Source organism: Lacerta agilis, chromosome 1 (genome assembly GCF_009819535.1).
Source record: "Lacerta agilis isolate rLacAgi1 chromosome 1, rLacAgi1.pri, whole genome shotgun sequence".
NCBI classification, from domain to species: domain Eukaryota; kingdom Metazoa; phylum Chordata; class Lepidosauria; order Squamata; family Lacertidae; genus Lacerta; species Lacerta agilis.
In genome coordinates, this window is record NC_046312.1 from 22,186,081 (window position 1) to 22,203,108 (window position 17,028).

At 40.6% G+C, this 17,028-nt stretch overlaps 1 protein-coding gene across 4 annotated transcripts in view; it reads left to right on the forward strand.

Annotated features, from left to right (window-relative positions):
- EFCAB11 (EF-hand calcium binding domain 11) overlaps positions 1-10,851 on the forward strand; it is a 58,689-nt gene extending 47,838 nt beyond the window's left edge. For 3 of the 4 annotated variants that reach the window (XM_033141333.1, XM_033141350.1, XM_033141358.1), the window contains one exon: positions 10,538-10,851. In XM_033141333.1, the coding sequence (XP_032997224.1) occupies positions 10,538-10,637 (100 nt within the window). In that variant the 3' untranslated portion in view covers positions 10,638-10,851. Of the gene's footprint in view, positions 1-9,369; positions 9,467-10,537 lie in introns of those variants that run through there. The other variant, XM_033141343.1, reaches the window with a different exon arrangement.
- The last annotated feature ends 6,177 nt before the right edge of the window (positions 10,852-17,028 follow it).

A 17,028-nucleotide genomic window follows, 5' to 3' on the forward strand; every position in this document is an offset into this window, starting at 1 on the left:
TAAAAGCAATGTTGACATTTGGAAAGCTTGTCAGCAACTTGTCCATTATTTGTGCAAAGACAATTTCAGCCAGACATTACCTGCTTGCCTGCATACATAGAGGAAAGTAATAGAAATGCATCTGTGAATGCATGTTCGAGCTCTGATGGATAGGTGTCTATTAATGCCCTTGTTCTAGAGGCCACTTCACCACTGGACCTATCCACATAAAAACTAAGCTTTTCCTTTAATGTGGCGTATGTTGCTCTCTCTCTCTCTGCTCTTCTCAATGATAAGCTTGTCCATTACAAAATAGAAGGGCTGTGTGCAGAAATTGTCACTGGCACTCAAATGTGTGTCATTAATATCCATGCCAACTTTTTATTTTATTTTTTAAAAAAAGGATTCTCAGTTGTTTACATTGTGCAGTTTCCTGTTAGTTGGATGGTAGGAGTCCTTTTGCAATTATTTCATTCATGTTTGTTTTTTCTATACAAAAGTATTCACAATGTCATGGGATGGACTCAGTTACTAGCCATTTAGAACAGCTGTAGGAGAAGCAACCATAGTTTAGATTTCCAAAGGGCCATGCACTGGGCTAAGACAGGGATAAGGTTTCCAAGCACCAATATTTGGAGTGGGGGGCAAGACATGGATGGAGACTTTGGTGGGAAGAAGAAGCCAAATGCAGAACATGAGAAAGAGAAATAGGAGTGGGGGTCCAGTATGCCAAAGAAAAATTGGGCAGGGGAGGGGAGGGAGCTAGGCTTGAATGATTTTAAGAGAGATGCCTAGATAAGAGATTTGGAGGGAAGAAGGATACATAATGAAAGAGATTTAAGGGGACCTACGCTGATGAGGGATATCTGTCTATCTGTAGATACATATCTACAGAGAAGGCCTGCACATTGGCATGATTGCATGGCTGGCATTAGGACAGAAAGCACACTCAGCTGTCATTGATTTCTATCCTCATGAAACAAGCACCTCATGAAAAAAATAAAAAAAATCAAAAAGGCCTGCCCTTTCATCTTAGGGCTGGACAAATCTGTCATAGTTGGTTTCTTATTTTTCCAATCTTACATTCAGTTCTCTATATTTTCACATCAGTTTGCAGTTTTTAAAAAGTCCTCGTGAGAATTCACCATCATTTTAGTGTTTGCAGTGACACATGTTTATATGCACTTTTGCCTAATATACCCATTTTTGCAAAGCAATTTCCCCTAATACAATGCATTTTTGTATGTGGCCCTCACTAATGCAATATATGATTTTTTTATAAGCACACTTTACCCAAGTATATGTGTTTTTGTACATATTACTTGGCTGGAGAACTACATTGCAAAAGTTAGAGAACTGTTAATTGGAAAGGACTGTGTTTTGGTTCATGTATTGATTTGATGAGTTTGATTTATGTAAGTTTTAAAATGTGAACTGAATTTAATTTCTCTTACATCTGTACCTCATTTCATATTCATGCACAGGCAGCCTGAGATTTATTCATTTTGTCTTTTTATCTCTAAGCCCCACAAAGTACATAGTTGTCAACTTTTCCCTTTTCTTGTGAGGAATCCTATTCAGAATAAGGGAATTTCCCTTTAAAAAAGGGGAAAAATTGACAGCTATGCAAAGTATCTCCTTGTCTTCTAACTTGTTCACAGAGGTAAAGAATTGCATGTCTCCTCTCTCACAGACTATGCTGGAAACTGTAACTAGGCATTGAATAGCTGTCTCGTGCATATAGATATTTGATTATGGGAAATATACGATGTAAATATTTATAGATCTGTCGGAGGGGGCTGTGATTATGAGATGCCGGGGCCTACTAAGACTTTAACCTGTCCCTGATCATATGTGATGGTTATCTTGCCAACATGGCTACAGGAATGAGCTATTGATCAATAAAACTGAAAGGGAACTGAAAGAAAAAGAGGGAGGGGGAACTGGGTAAGTGCAAAAGAGGAAGTGGTACAGTCAAGGATTCAGAGAGAGAGAGAAGCAGCATTTGAAATACAAGATAAGTGGTGCAAAGCCTTCTGGGAGGAGATTTTGGGGTTAGCACTCTTCTATCTACTCATGGAGCTTCTTTAACTACTAACCCCAAAATTTGGGATCCCCTCCAAACTGGTGCCAAAGTTTTGCAGGGTTATGTAGTGGAAACCCAATGTTTGACAGTGCCCCCAAGCTGAGTAATTATTACTCAAACTGGGGTCAGGGTATAACTATCATGCCAAAACCCAGTATTGTCCAATTCACTCCAAACATGGGGGGTTTGCTGCAAAACTTTGGAACTGGTTTGGAGTGAATCGGACAGTGTTGGGTGTTAACTCTGAACCCTGGCTTAAATGTATCAATTTCTCAGGGGAGGGGGCACTGCAAAACACAGGGGTTTCACTGCAAAACAAGTGTAAAAACTTTGACACTGGTTTGGCGCGGATGCCAAATTTCAGGGTTCGTAGTTAATAGAGCTCACTAAAGTACAGCCTTGGCAGGAGCTATTTCCATATGCATTCCCAGCATCCCTTGCTCATCTCAGTTGCTAAGCACAAGAATTGAGCCATCTAAATGTTTCTACTCTGGAATTATATGTCATTAGCTTTTTAAATTCTAATGTCTGCCAAACATTATTCATAGTTTGGAGCTTTCAGGCAGCTCATATTGCTTGCCCAACAGATTAGTGAAAATGATTAGAAATCTTGAGTGTTTAGATAATCATGTGGATGGTCTTTTGTTGTGGTCATTTGCTTAACAGCAGTCCCAAACCATTTCTTTCAGCAGAGAATAATTGTGTTGTAATGGATGCGCAACAAGCATTAGACAAAGGAAAGCCTTTGCTCCAAAGAGTCTTTTCTCTTACCATATTAAAAATGTGGAAGATAACGTAAAGGGAAGCAGAAACCAGAGGGGTGGTGGTGAGGCTGAATGTAAAACTTGAAGCATATTAACTGGGTAGAAATAATTTGAAGGTGTAGGATGTGTTGAAAGCTGGGACCTTCCAAGTGGCTTTCTCTGAAATGTTCCACATGCAGGACTGGCTAGCTAGATAGGCAGAGCTTTATAGTCTCAATATGTGAATGAGATGGTGGGGGGTTGGATAAGTTAGGCACTGGGGATGTTTTCGAACAAGCCAGGCGAGTACAAAAGGTTTGGGTTCTACTTGAACCAAGATGGGACCAGATTGTTGGTTGTTAAAACCAAAAATGTGACAGAGCACCTTTTAAATTGATTGCCGGGGTAAGGCTGAGAGCAGGGGAGAAGCATCTAGTTTGGAAGAATTCCCCCAGGGATGACAGAGGAGTTGTCTATGGTTATTTACATAAGTAAGGGCTAGAACTAGATAAATGGCAAGTAAAAGGTGACATGATGGAGGTATATAAAAGTATACATGGTGTACAGAAAGTGCACAGGGAGATGGAATAATTCTAGAACTTGGTTGGGGCCATTCGAGGAAGCTGAAAGTTGTACGATTCAGCACACATGGAAGTATTTCTTCACACAGTGCATAGTTACACTATGGAATTCGCCCCCACAAGATGTAGTAATGCCAGGCAATTTGGATGGTTTTAAAAGAGGGTTCAACACAGTAATGGAGGGTAAAGCTGTCTGTGGCTTCTACCCATGATGGTCCTGTTCTACCTCTGCTGTCAGAGAGAGTATTCTGCTGGATATCAGGCATCACACGTAGGGAGAACACTTTTACTCCTGAGAGGCCTGCTTTCAGGCTTCCCACAGGCATTTGGTTAGCCACTGTGAGGAAAGGATGCTGATCTAGATAGACCTTTGACCTGATCAGAAGAGCTCTTCTTAGATTCTTAGGAATTTTTTTTGCCTTGCGAAACTTCTGATTTAATATGGCAATTATATGGGTGTTAAGATTTGAAGAGAACAATGCAACTGATTTTTCCTTTGTGTTCTTTGAAGGATATGGTTTCTAATCCTTAAAGATAGTGGAATTTGTGAAGAGTGTGGCTATATCAGTAGACATAATTCCATGAGACTGTTGTTTCTGTATTCTAATTTACCAGATAGGAAGTGTGTAAGCAAGCCAATATTGTTTGGTTTATCAACCTATAGGATGATACCTAATGCCAGTCATAGTCCGAGCAATTCCATTAAAATCAGTGGACTTCTCCTACTAAGATCCATTAATCTTAATGTGTCTATTTTGAGTATGACTAGCATTGGATATCACCAGTAGAGAGGACAAGAGAGGAAAAGGACACATACCTGTGCACACAAACGTCCATTGTATCAGTGGAGCTGCAGCATTGGATACAGCCCAATTAATGGTGTAGAAAGAGACCTCCCCAACTGCATGAAAACATTATCTGAACTGGATGGTGGCACCAGGAGAACTTTAAAAAAACAAAACCTGTCTTACATCTTTGTAAAGTAAGAGTCAGTGTTGGGAGACAAAGAATTTATAATACCCATCGACTGTAGGTAATCATTGATCCAAAGTTATATTCTTAATTCTGCTTTCATGTGTGCCTTTATAAATGGCAGCATGAAGTCTGGAATAACTGTCAATACAAAGACGCTGGAGAAACATTCTCAATTTCCCAGGAGAAACATTCACCTGTTTTAAGACCACACAGGCAAGTGAAAGTCATTATTAATCCCAGAGTGTGACAAGCTATCAGCTGAGTGTCTGTAATTAAACATATGACATTGCTGTGTTCCTTACAGGGGGCACTTCATTGTCTACAGAGAGTCCAAAAGGAATAATCAGTATGTTTCTGGAGAAATAGTAATAGTGGCCAGTATAAATATATCACCACTATGTAAGGACAAAAGGATTGCACATTTGTCAACCTACTCTTTCGATTGGAAAAGGGCAGTAGAAATAGATTAGATGACCTTTTAAAATTCACTTCCATTCCTAGCATTCTGGAATATAGTGTGTGCTATAATACCAAAATAGGCACAGTTTAACTTTCCAACAGTAGTATGTCTAGTGTGAGGAGTCTGACAATCAAATATACAATTTCTACACTTTAGGAACAAAAGGAATCTTCCCATCTAATTTAGAAACATGGAATCAAACATTAGGTGATGGGAAGCCCAAAGGAGGTTCACAATCTGGAGCAAAGTGGTGGTACCTATCCTGGTTTGTTCGCCTATTTTATCATAGAATCCTTGAGCACACTGGATACAGAGATTGAACTTTGTCTGTCATGAGTACTAATAATTGACCGATTGTCCTTGCATTTATTTAGTACATAAATTATATTAGAATGATATATGTTGACTGCATTTGTGTGTAACACTAAATTATGATTTGGTACTATGTGAATAAGCCTTGGGCCACACAGCCTTCTCAGGTGTTGCTCTGAGAAGTTGCTTCTGTTTTCCACTAGCCCATGGTGTCTTGTTATGTCCAAACAGGGAAGACTCTGGTTAGTTTTTGTATATTTTGTCCAAACATATGAACTTTAGACTGTGGTTTATGATCCTGGCTTGTTCAGATAAACCGTAGTGAAGACATCATAGTTTCCACTTCAGGCTTTAGATCTCTTCCTTGCAGCTGTACAAGAGAGAGGAGGGAAGGGGGAAGCCAGATAGCACACATAAAAGTTTAGTATTACGTGAAGCAGGGCAATATGTCTAATTCAATGAATATTTAGCTCATGCAATCTAGGATCATAGAACTGTAGAGTTTTCCGAGACCACAAGGGCCATCTTGTTCAACCCCCAGCAATGCAGGAATCTCTTGCCCAATGTGGGGGTTGAACCCACAATCCCGAGATTAAGGACAGGTCTACACTGGTCATCTATAACGTTTAAAATGTGTTATTAAAATGTGACACTAGAAGATGCTGTAGAGCAGTGAGCCTTCAGTAATGGAAAATTGCACTGAGAGTTATATAGTGTTATATTTAATGACGTCAGATCAGTGTCGATCCAGCCTAAGAGTCTCATGCTCTACTGACTGAGCTGTGTCCTGTATAGTATATCTGCAGCCAGGTATCTTTAATCTAGCATTCCCTACCCTGCCAAACAGTATGCCAAGTGTAAAGCTCCTCTAATTAAAATCAGGGCTGAGCTAACACAGAGAGGGCAGGGTTATTTTGCAAACATTTTGGTCTATTCTTGTGACAAACCCCATCTACTGATGTAGCTCAACAGTGCCTCCTAGCATGTTTTGGGAGTTAATAGACATCCAATGAAGCTGAACGTTGGAAGATTCAGGAGAGATAAAATAAAGTACTTCCTCATGCAGCACATAGTTAAACTATGGGACCAGTTCCCACAGGGGGACAGTCATGGCTCCCAACTTGGATGACTTAAAGGTGAAAATTCATGGAGGGGAAGTTGCTAACCATGGTGGCTGTCCTCTGCCTCCACAGTTGGAGGCAGCAATGCTTCTGAATACCAGTTACTGGAAACCAGAAGAGGGGAGAGGGCTTTAGCGCTCAAAACCTGCTTGCTGGTTTCCCACAGGCAACTGGTTGGCCATTGGCCTGATCCAGCAGCCTCTTTTTACGTTCTTACTTTATCCTCTGCAGTTGACCCTGAATGGGTAACTTTCCACTGTATTGTCCTTAAATGCACATTCTCCAGTTAAGCCCTTTTCTACAATAGCTCGGTAGTCCAAATTGGCCACGCCTTTTGTAATGTAAATTCATTGTCATTAGGGATGTGGGACTAGCGTGTTAGTAAATTTCTGGTTGGCTACATGGACCTCTGACATGGAATTTATTTTGCCATTGGACAACACATTGGTAGGGCATCACAGGTATGCAGAGCTTCCCTTTTGAGCAGTCTCTCACTGCTCTTGGCTCTGCATTCATCTCAGGGCATACTGGGCATGCTGCATGGCAAGCAGGCCTTTCATTCTGTGGTCTCAAAGTGAACAAGTCACTTGAGTGCTACTTTGGGAGGTATAGAAGCACCTCTCTTTGGAGTGAATGGTCTAACCATGATGCTGCAGTGTGACAGAGCAGCATTCTCATGAGAGAAGAGAAGACTCCTGGCTTTTATGGATGGCTCTGCATCTCAGTAGGTTTGTACTGTTAACTTGGGGGAGGGGAATATTTGGAGTGTGCAGAACTTTTTTTTAAGAGCAACACTTCAGGCAACACACTGAATATCTTCCTTTTTCAAGTATCTGCTTGCACAATACATTGAGATTTAAAATATTCCAACTGGAGAGGTTCCTTACCACAGATGTGGGAGGGAACTTAACCAGCTTCAGGAGACCTTAATTATCTAATTTAATAAGAGGGTAATTTATATTCTACAGTGAGTTAAGTTGTGATACTAATTACTTCTACAGTTCCAGTAAAAGATCAGCCTTAGGTACTGAATGCCACAAAATCTACACTTACGTTTTTTCAATGCGGAAAGTTAATGAATAATGTACTCTAAAGTGTAGTTACTCTAGACTACAAATTTGTATATTTTGTTTACTGAATCAAAAAGGTAAGTATTTCATCTGCTACAAGTGTGAGTTAAGATGGAGGTGTTGCCTTCATTATGACTCTTCACTTGTATGATGCATCCAGGAATACTACAAGGCAAAAACACTGCATTTGGCCAGCAGGGGCGATGGTTGGAACAGGGGGTTTACCTGTTTCTGGGGGTGAATTTCCACAACTACCCCCTTGCGTGGAGGAGATGCTGTTCCCCACTGTTTCTCCACTATCACTTTGTGCCTTCTAAGTGTGTGTGACAAGGAGCTACCGTGTTTCTCCTAAAATAAGACACCGTCTTATATATATTTTCGCTCAACAAAACACAGTATGGCTTATTTTCAGGGGATGTCTTATTTTAACCGTGTCGCATTGGTACGCTGCATAGCCACGCCTCTCCAGGCTGTTTTAATGGGAGGTACCACGTCACTATGGCTTATTTTCGGGGTATGGCTTATTTTTGGGGAACGGCTTATATTTCGCAAATGCATAGAAATCCTGCTATGGCTTATTTTATGGCTATGTCTTGTTTTAGGAGAAACAGGGTACAGATATACAGTATGCTGCATGTTCTGTCTTACGAGTTACGGTCTCCCTGTTTTGGAATTTTAAAATGGCGGATGCTGACTTGCACCATATCTGTACAGCTCAGGACACCAATACCTCAAAGATTGCTTCTCACATGAAATAACCTGGACCATGCAGTTGTCAACTGACACTATTCTCTGTGTGCATCAAGTTTGGAGCTGATGTAAATGTGCAGTTAATGGATACACAACCATCGATTGAAGGTGCATAACACTGTATATATCAGGAGCATCTCAACCCCCATCGTTCAGCCCAGACTTGGAGGTCCAGCTCCAAGGGCCTTCTGGCAGTTCCCTTATTGTGAGAAGTGATGTTACTTGGAACCAGGCAGAAGGCCTTCTTGGTAGTTGTGCCCTCCCTGTGGAATGCCCTCCCATCAGATGTCTAAAGAGATAAACAATTACATTACTTTTTGCAAACATCTGAAGGCAGCCCTCTTTCAGGAAGCTTTTAATGTTTGATGTTTGGTTGTGTTATTTTATATTCTATTGGAAAGTGCCCAGAGTGGCTGGGACAGCCCTGTCAGATGGGCAGGAAACATGAAATAAATTATTAGCATTAGATACTGCATAAATGCATTCCTTGCATGCCATCCCTGTTCCACACATGCCTCCTCCCTGTTTTAATCACACCTCTGGCATATCTTCAGCGGATCAGCTCCACCAGCAGTGTTTCACTTGCGCATCTGTCATAGCAGTAGCAAATTTCACATACTGCTAGCATAGTAGGGCTTCCATCAAATCCTATGGCACCTTATTCAGTGGTTCCTGAGCATATTTTTGCACCCTAAAACACTTTTTCATTATTAACTTTATTTGATTGAGTATGATAATTAAAAAATGTCAGACTTTGGTCAGATGAACCGTTACAAACAATGTACAGTATAATCAAACTGAATATCATTTACTCTGTTATAGTGTAGCACACTAAAGTCAGAAAGGAATTGCTTTGTTTGCATTCTAGAATAGTAGCTTTATTGGTATGTCGTACCAAATAAAATAAAATCCTCTGAGCATGACTCCAGGTGGCTTACTTCTAAGTAGATCTGCATAGAACTGGGAATTCTAATCATGCTGAAGATTGAAGCAAGGCCCTCTTTATTCTTGACTAGTTAACCCAGGACACTTTTGTCTCTGGCTCCAATTGTCCTCAATCCTTCCACTACCTGCATGCGGCCCTCAACACATTACAGAGTGAATACAGCTCTCAACAGAAAAAAATGAGCCCTGCCTTGCTTTGTATAAATAACCTGATTCACAATCACTAAGGAGATGTTGAATTGCCACTCTACACCTTAAACCACAGTATCATTTAATATGGATTAGCCAACTGTTTAACTATTGTGTTAAGTAGTTGAAACTGTCTTTTATTTACCACTCTTCTAAAGCACATGGAAGAGTCCATTATTACAGCCTCCTATTGATTCTCGCCTTTCTTTTGGACTCAAGTGCTCCAATATGGATTGAAAATGCCGTCTGTTAAACGTTCAGTAGAATGAGAATGCTTTAACCATACTTTGACCAAGGTTGTTTTTTTAAAAACTGCAAAACAGTTGTTGAAGCATGTTAAATGATTACGTTAAGTGAACTTGTGGAAACTTAACAGTCAGTTCAGTCACACATATTTGGAGAAAATGTCAAAGGTTTGATCAGGCTCCACAGCAAGAAGTTAAAAACGTATTATCAATGGCATATGAAAACTATTCAGAAAAGGGTATGTTCTGAAAGCCTGTTTGATTTCATTCTTGCCATACTGAAATGTTTTTTTTTAGAGAAAATGTCTGAGCTTTTCATTAGCATATTTTTATCCAGGTGAAGAACAAGCATTCTGCTTAGTATTATCCTGGGGAATCTGATCATTTAAGATACTCTTTACAATTAGTCACAGTAGTCCCCTTTGGGAATGTGCCTGACCAGTATCTCCTAAACAGTCCATGGACAGAAAATTGACTAGAGGGACTAGAGGACGGCTTTTATAAGGCCAGGATGCTGCTCCTTATGATGAGCTCCTCTGTGGTGGTACCTCTGAGGAATATGCTTAAGAGCAAGAGACTAACAGCAACATTGTTTTTCCTCTCATGTGACATCATAGCGTGCCAAAAATAGGTGGGATATTGGAACGGTATCGCTACCCTGCTAACCTTCCATTTTTATATGAGGAATGGCTGTTCTGTGCCCTGCAGAAGTTGCTGGGCTACAGCTCCCTTTCTCCCTAATTATTAGTCATGCTGGGGGAGACCAATCAGCATAGGGCCACAGATTGCCATCCCTGTTTTATACCCTGGTCTGACTCCCTGGCAGTTAAAGAGTTTAGTAAGGATCAGGTTTGTTGGCAAATGCATACAGCATAGCACACTCTTAATAATTCAAGGTTCCTTGTTATGGAAGCCATATTAAGTTTCTACAAAACGGATGGCATATTCAGATGTTGCTGCCTTCGCCTTCACCATGTAGAACCAGAGATGCACAACAAGAAAGAATGGTGTTAATAGAATTCTAGGTATACATTCTCTGAATTCAGTGATAGTTCTAAGTGTCAATGTTTTTCTTTTGTAGGGAAGTTGATCAGGATTCTGATGGCCATATTAGCTTCAAAGACTTTGAATTGGCAATGAACTATGGACAGGATAATTTGTCAGCGCTTCCTCTCAGCTAATGAAAGCAGCCAAAGAAAAAACTCCATAGCCAAGTTTTTCTAAAATCTACAAAACATTTTCCTTCAGAATCTTTTTTAAACAAATCAAGGTAGATATGATGCCATGAAAAAGCTGCCTTTTGAACCTTCCGTGGAATGTATTGTGTCTTTAAACATATATTCTGTCTTTCCAATAAATTGCTTTTTGACTTCTGTTTCCTTTGCATTTGCTGATTTTCCTCATCATGAATATTGTTAATATGAGCAAAGCCAACTGATATAGCTGATTTGTTTGGAAGTGAAAAGGGGCAGTTTTTTATACTGTGAATGAATCCATCTGTATAGAAGAGGAGTGCACAAGCTGCAGCCCTCCAGATGTTTCTGGACTACAACTCCCATCAGCTCTAGCCAGCCTAGCCAGTGATCAGAGATGATGGGGGGGGGGGGGTTTAGTCCAAAAAGATCTGGAAGACCGCAGGTTGTGTATCCCGATATAGAATAACCACATGCAACTCAAGAAGGGGGGTCTGTGGAATTATCTGTTTAGATTTTTATTTATTATACATAAATGTACATCTGTTTTAAAGCATTTTCAAAGCGGTTTACAGAAAAAATACATAATATGAGCACATAATCTGTAGTCTAGGGTTTGGCAGGGTTGTCAAAAAAAATATACTTGAGTGGCCCTTTGTGTGTCACCTTTCATCTCAATGAGCTGTTTAGGTAGCAATCCTGTGCACCCATACAGGGGAGTAAGTTTTGATGAAATCAGAAGCCCTTCCAAATACACATGTGTAAGATTGCTGCTGCTTCTTTGGCGATCACTCATAGCCGAGTAAGATTGTCTTCCTTGAACAGTTTTAACAGTGAGTCTGTAAGTGACTGTGGAGGCCAATTCTGGATCCACACATCCTTCCACAGTGGGGACATAGGGTTCCGGGCGGGAGTTGATCACGGTGAGGGTTTGCCAAGTGTGCCTTCTCTTAGTGCGTTTCTCCCTTTCGTCCTGAGTTCAAGTGTCTTCAAAACCCACAACACCTTTGGTAAAGGCTGTTCTCCAATTGGAGCGCTTGCAGGCCAGTTGTCTGTGTTTATACTACATTTTTTAAGATTTGCCTTGAGAGAGTCTTTGAACCTCTTGTTGACCCACCAGCATTACACTTAACATTTTAAAGTTTGGAATAGAGTAGTTGCTTTGGAAGATGATAATCAGGCATCCAAACAACATGACCAGTCCATCGAAATTGAGGTTGAAGAATCATTGCTTTGACACTGGTGATCTTTTCTTCTTCCAGTACACTGGCATTGGTTCGCCTGTCTTCCCAAGTGATGTGTAAAATTTTTCTGAGATGGAATCTTTCAAGGAGTTGGAGATGGCGTTTATAAGTGGTCCATGTTTCACAAGCATACAGTAAAGTTGGTAGTACAAAAGCTTTGTAAACAAGCATTTCGGTTTCCCTGCGAATGTCTGGTCCTCAAACACTCTGCACTTCATTTGGGAGAAAGCTGCACTGCTAGGATTGCAAATAAACCTGAGTGGCGGGTTAAAGAGATTCACCCAATGACATTCCTAGAGCTTCACAGTAGATGTAAACCTGGGTTCCCCACATTCAGACCCATACATTAGGCAAAAGACTGCACTTGTTTTTATTATCATCTGCCATAATAATGTATAGCATAAGTCCAGCACAACTTGAGTTCCTTGTTTTGAAGCCCAAACTCATCTTCTGGGCCGGCATGGCAGCAGCTGTTGGTGCTGGTATGTTTGCACTTGACCCTTGACCTTGGTCACAGCATAATGGCTCCATGAATGGGTTGCTGCACAAGAAAATCAGTGCAACCTTCATAGCTTTCCTGGAATTAAGGGAACAGCTATCTGCATGAACCAAACTGCTCTAGGTCAGCTTTCCCCAGTTGGGTACTCTCCCGATGCTTTGAACTACAGCTCCCATGCTGGCTGAGGCTGATGTGACTTGTAATGCAAACCATCTGCATGGCACCAATATTGCCTTAGTCCAGCTAAATACAATGTTTAAGGATAGCCTGCTAGATAGAACCCAATGCCATTATTCACTGGTTCTTCAGTCAATTTCTGATAGTATTTTGTTCTCTGACATTCTGAAATGGTATTAAAGAAAGTCACACCTCTTGTCATTTACTTTAACATTGGAAGCAAAATTGTGTCCAATCATCCATGGACAACACCCGCATGCAGTTGTATATCATAGTTGCCAGGTTCATCTTTGTTGCATGTTTGGAGATGTCAAGTGTGAAGAGGACACACATGCTCCCACCAGCAAACATGCCTGCAGCTGGAGAGAGCAAATCAGCTCTTCACTGAGAGAGTTTGGCAGAAGAATGACATTGTTTGCTGTAACTGTATTCTGTGTAGTATTGTCTTGACAGACAGTTCAAGCAAAACTTCGCAGTTTTTTTTACTCATAAATGAGATGTGAAGTTTGACACCAAATGAAGATATCCAAAGAAGAACGAGGACATTAAAGATTCAGCACTTGTCAGAAGGCCTCCATAGTTAAACAGGAATTGCTATGACATTGCACTGTTGCACTTCAGAGCAACTCAGATTTCTGAAGACTATTGTTATCTCTGGATCTGAATGACATCACTTCTCATTGAAATGGCAATCTGCCATCTCTCACTTGAGTGACTTGCTTATATTATTTCTCTTACAGTATGGCTTCAGATGGAGGTCTTCAAACTGTAACTTACAGCTAACACTACTAAAAAAAAAAAAAATTACTTTTCAGCACATGGAAAGGTCTCAGTACACATAATGAGAAATATCACAGATAAAAAACTGAGGGAAAAGTACCTTTTCTTCATCTTTCAGCCCCACGAGAACAGCAGACCCATCAGAAAAGCAAACACCAAATCCAGACATTTGAAAGCTAGCTTCTTTTCAACTCGCTTCTGAGGTTAGGCTGGCCCTCAAGTGCAAGAACGGTTGCTGTCTATCTGAATAGGAATCTTCAAAAATCTGAGCAAGGGTTGAAAAGAGACATTGAAAGACGCAGGACCACACCTGATGTTCACCTGCGGGGATGCCTCCTCTCATTTAGTTTTCCTTTCCTTAGGCAAAATATTTTCATATTAGAAGTGTCTGGATGCATGCTATCCTGCCAGGAAGTTTGTTTTGTTTTGTTTCTGATAAAAAAAGTTCTTCATTATAAGTGCACTTATGTACACACTGCTTAATATGGTGATGGTATTTATATTATCAAACAAGATCTCGATAAAACAATACCAAAGCAAAACAACTCAATACAGAATAACAAGTCAATATGTCGAAGTATCTTACTCTGATGCATTAATATGTTGGGTACTCCAGGGGTTGCCAGTCTTTGTGGGTTTATGGGCACATTTGCAAAGGAGAAACACAGGCAGAGACCTGCAGCCAAGCACACATTGCAGCCTACTCTTATTGACTGTGATCAAATGGTTTTTAAAGCCTAATTTCAGTGGCAGGGGGGGCCATTAGACGCCAGGGAAGGCCTCTGCAGGCAAATATCTGCAACCTGTGGATGCCATGTTGAGGACTCCTGGCCAACTCTATAATCATCTTTCCTATACTACAGATACAGGATTATTTTGAGCAGAGGTGCATATGCCCTCCAGACTCAAACACTGGGGGATAGGGAATCTGTGACCATGCTGATGGGAGCTGGGATCCAATAACATATGAGGTGCTGCAGATTCCTTATCCCTAATTGTGGCAGTCTTCTGTACTAGCAATCTCAAGCTCAGAGAAGCAACCCAAGATGACCATTATGAAGCCAATGGCTGGTTGTAAAGTGGTTTGTCATGGGGAGGGTGGGTGCATAAACAGTCAACCACACTTAAATAAAATAAAATAAAGTAGCAAAACCAGGAGTTCTACCTAGTAGGAGCACATCTATCCCTTGATTTCCCTAGTTTTCTTGTCCTTAAAATGGAAAGGAAGATGGAGAAAATCCATGTAGTTCAGTGAACAGATAATGACATTTGGATTGGGGATGCCTAGATTCAAACCATGCCTCTATCAGCCTCATTCTATATTATTACTAGTAGGAAGTGCCCAGAAATGCCCGGGTATCTTTAGAAACCAAAACATACTGTGATTTTTTAATGGATAGTGTAATTTGTGAGTTTGGACGTGTCACACCAAAAATTGGGTGAAGTCAGTCCAAAGTCATGTTTTGGTCCAATGTTCTCAACAGTTGGCCAAACCTATACCAAAAAACAGGAAAGTCATGTCTAAGTCATGTTTTGGTCTGCAATCTTAATTCAAAATGACCAAATGTTGACATAGACCACCACCCTCATCTTGGGAACACTTGTGCTGAGTTTAATGATGGCACATTGAAAGGTGACTGAACCCACGCCTAATAAATCACACAAAAGCCATGGTTTGGTCCACCCATCTTGAATCAAAATGGTGTCCAAATGGTGATGAAGCCCACTGGCCCCAACTCAGGAAACCTTGTGCCGAGTTTGGCAACAATATCTTGAGAGGCAGCTGAACCTATGCCCCCAAATGAGTGAAGTCATGCGAAAGCCATGTTTCAGTCGGCCATCTTGATTTAGAGGTACAGGTGGTGTCTAAATATCGACAAAGGTGGCCGAAGCTATAGAAGACAAATGGACAAACCATTTCCCAAAATGTATAGTAGATTATTTTTATATTATCATAACCATCATCCCACCCTTTCCCCCAATGTGGGTTATAAGCATTTAAAACACGACATGAATTGCAGCTTAAAACAGTTTATAATAAAAAGGGTTGGGGTACTAAAAATAAACATCTCAGGTATCAAAGGCTGCCTTCCTTGTAGGAGATTGATTGTAGGACTAAACTGAATATGGGCCCCTGAAATTAATTTGTTTGATAGCTGGTAGAAGGCCCCAGGTTCAATCCCTGCCATTTCCAGGTAGGGCTGGGAGAGAATCCCGCTGGAAACTCTTGCCAGTGGCTGCCAGTCAGTGTAGACAATACTGAACTTGATGCACGAATGGTCTGACTTGGTGAACGGCAGCTTCCTATGTTCCCTACATGCATCCCCCCCTCCAAAATGGAAACAGCAGTAGCTAGAAACGCATTGCTTATTTGCTGAGTTTTATTTTAGGCAAATTAACATGCTAGCACAAATGTAATTGGGCTTATTTTTAAAATCCTCCTGATGATGCTTTGGTTTGCCTTGTGGGATCGCAGATAGAAAACTAGCATCTGGTGTTTGAGGCTGCTGGGGATTTGCACCATATTATGTGTAATAGCTCCACTGTAAATAAACAAAATGAATAATTAAATGAGTATTAAGGTGGCCCGAGTGATAACATTTAAAAAGCATTCTTTGCAGAGGAACTGATGTTATGTTTTGTACCACAGGGGATGCATTCCTAGTTAGATTTCACTAAAGGGTCCCCTTTACCTTTCTGGACGTGAAGCAAGGTGAATGTCCATGGAGAAATCTAAAAGGTACACTAATCAGCCTTCTAGTGCCTAGGAGAATGGTCTTTTGCAGTCAGAAATATAAAGTACCTCTCCGTGGAATATGCAACAGAATAGATTTTGTATGTTATGTTGGCTAAACCCAAATCAGTAACTGTGTATGTTATGGAAATTCCAATTTTGGTGTTTTACAGTTCATATTTAGGAAAAGTGGTGTTTGTTTTTCTTATTGATAAAAATGTAATAAAAAAATATTTAAGGGAGGCGGGAGAGTCGTCTGTGCGAGGAGACAAAAATGTTAACTTACTGGCCAAACATCATATATATATATATATATATATATATATATATATATATATATATATAACTAGTTGCATTTGTATACCACACTTCTCAGAAGGAACTCCGGTGTGGTTTATTTGTGCTTTCCCCCCATTTAATCCTCACAACAACCGTGTGAAGTGCGCTAGACTCAAGGCTTCCCAGACAATTTTGTGACCGAGGAGGGATTTGAACCCAAATCACCTTGACTCGTGCACAACTGTCTCGCTGCTTATTCCACACTGTCTCTCACAAAATGCCTATGAATTGCCTCTGATAGAATTCAGGAAGCCAGCAACTCATTTATAAGAAGCAAAGGCCTAGGATTGAAGCCAGCCTGAAAGCTTTGGCTTTACACTAGCATCTCTACCAATGCCACATGTAGAAGAGACTTTGTTTACTTGGTGATGTAAAGGCACTCTTGACATGCTCAGAAGCACCATGTTCTTACTAGCCTTTGGCACAACCCTCTGGTCACCATGCCCTCAGGTGGAAATTATATGCATACTCACCAAGACTTACAGAACTCAACAGGGCTTGCAGCATCAGAATAGGATTGCAGAATAGGATTGCACTATATTACTGAATTATATATTCTTTCCCTTGTTTACCCCTGCTGCCACTTTCCTTCTTTTCTCCTATTAT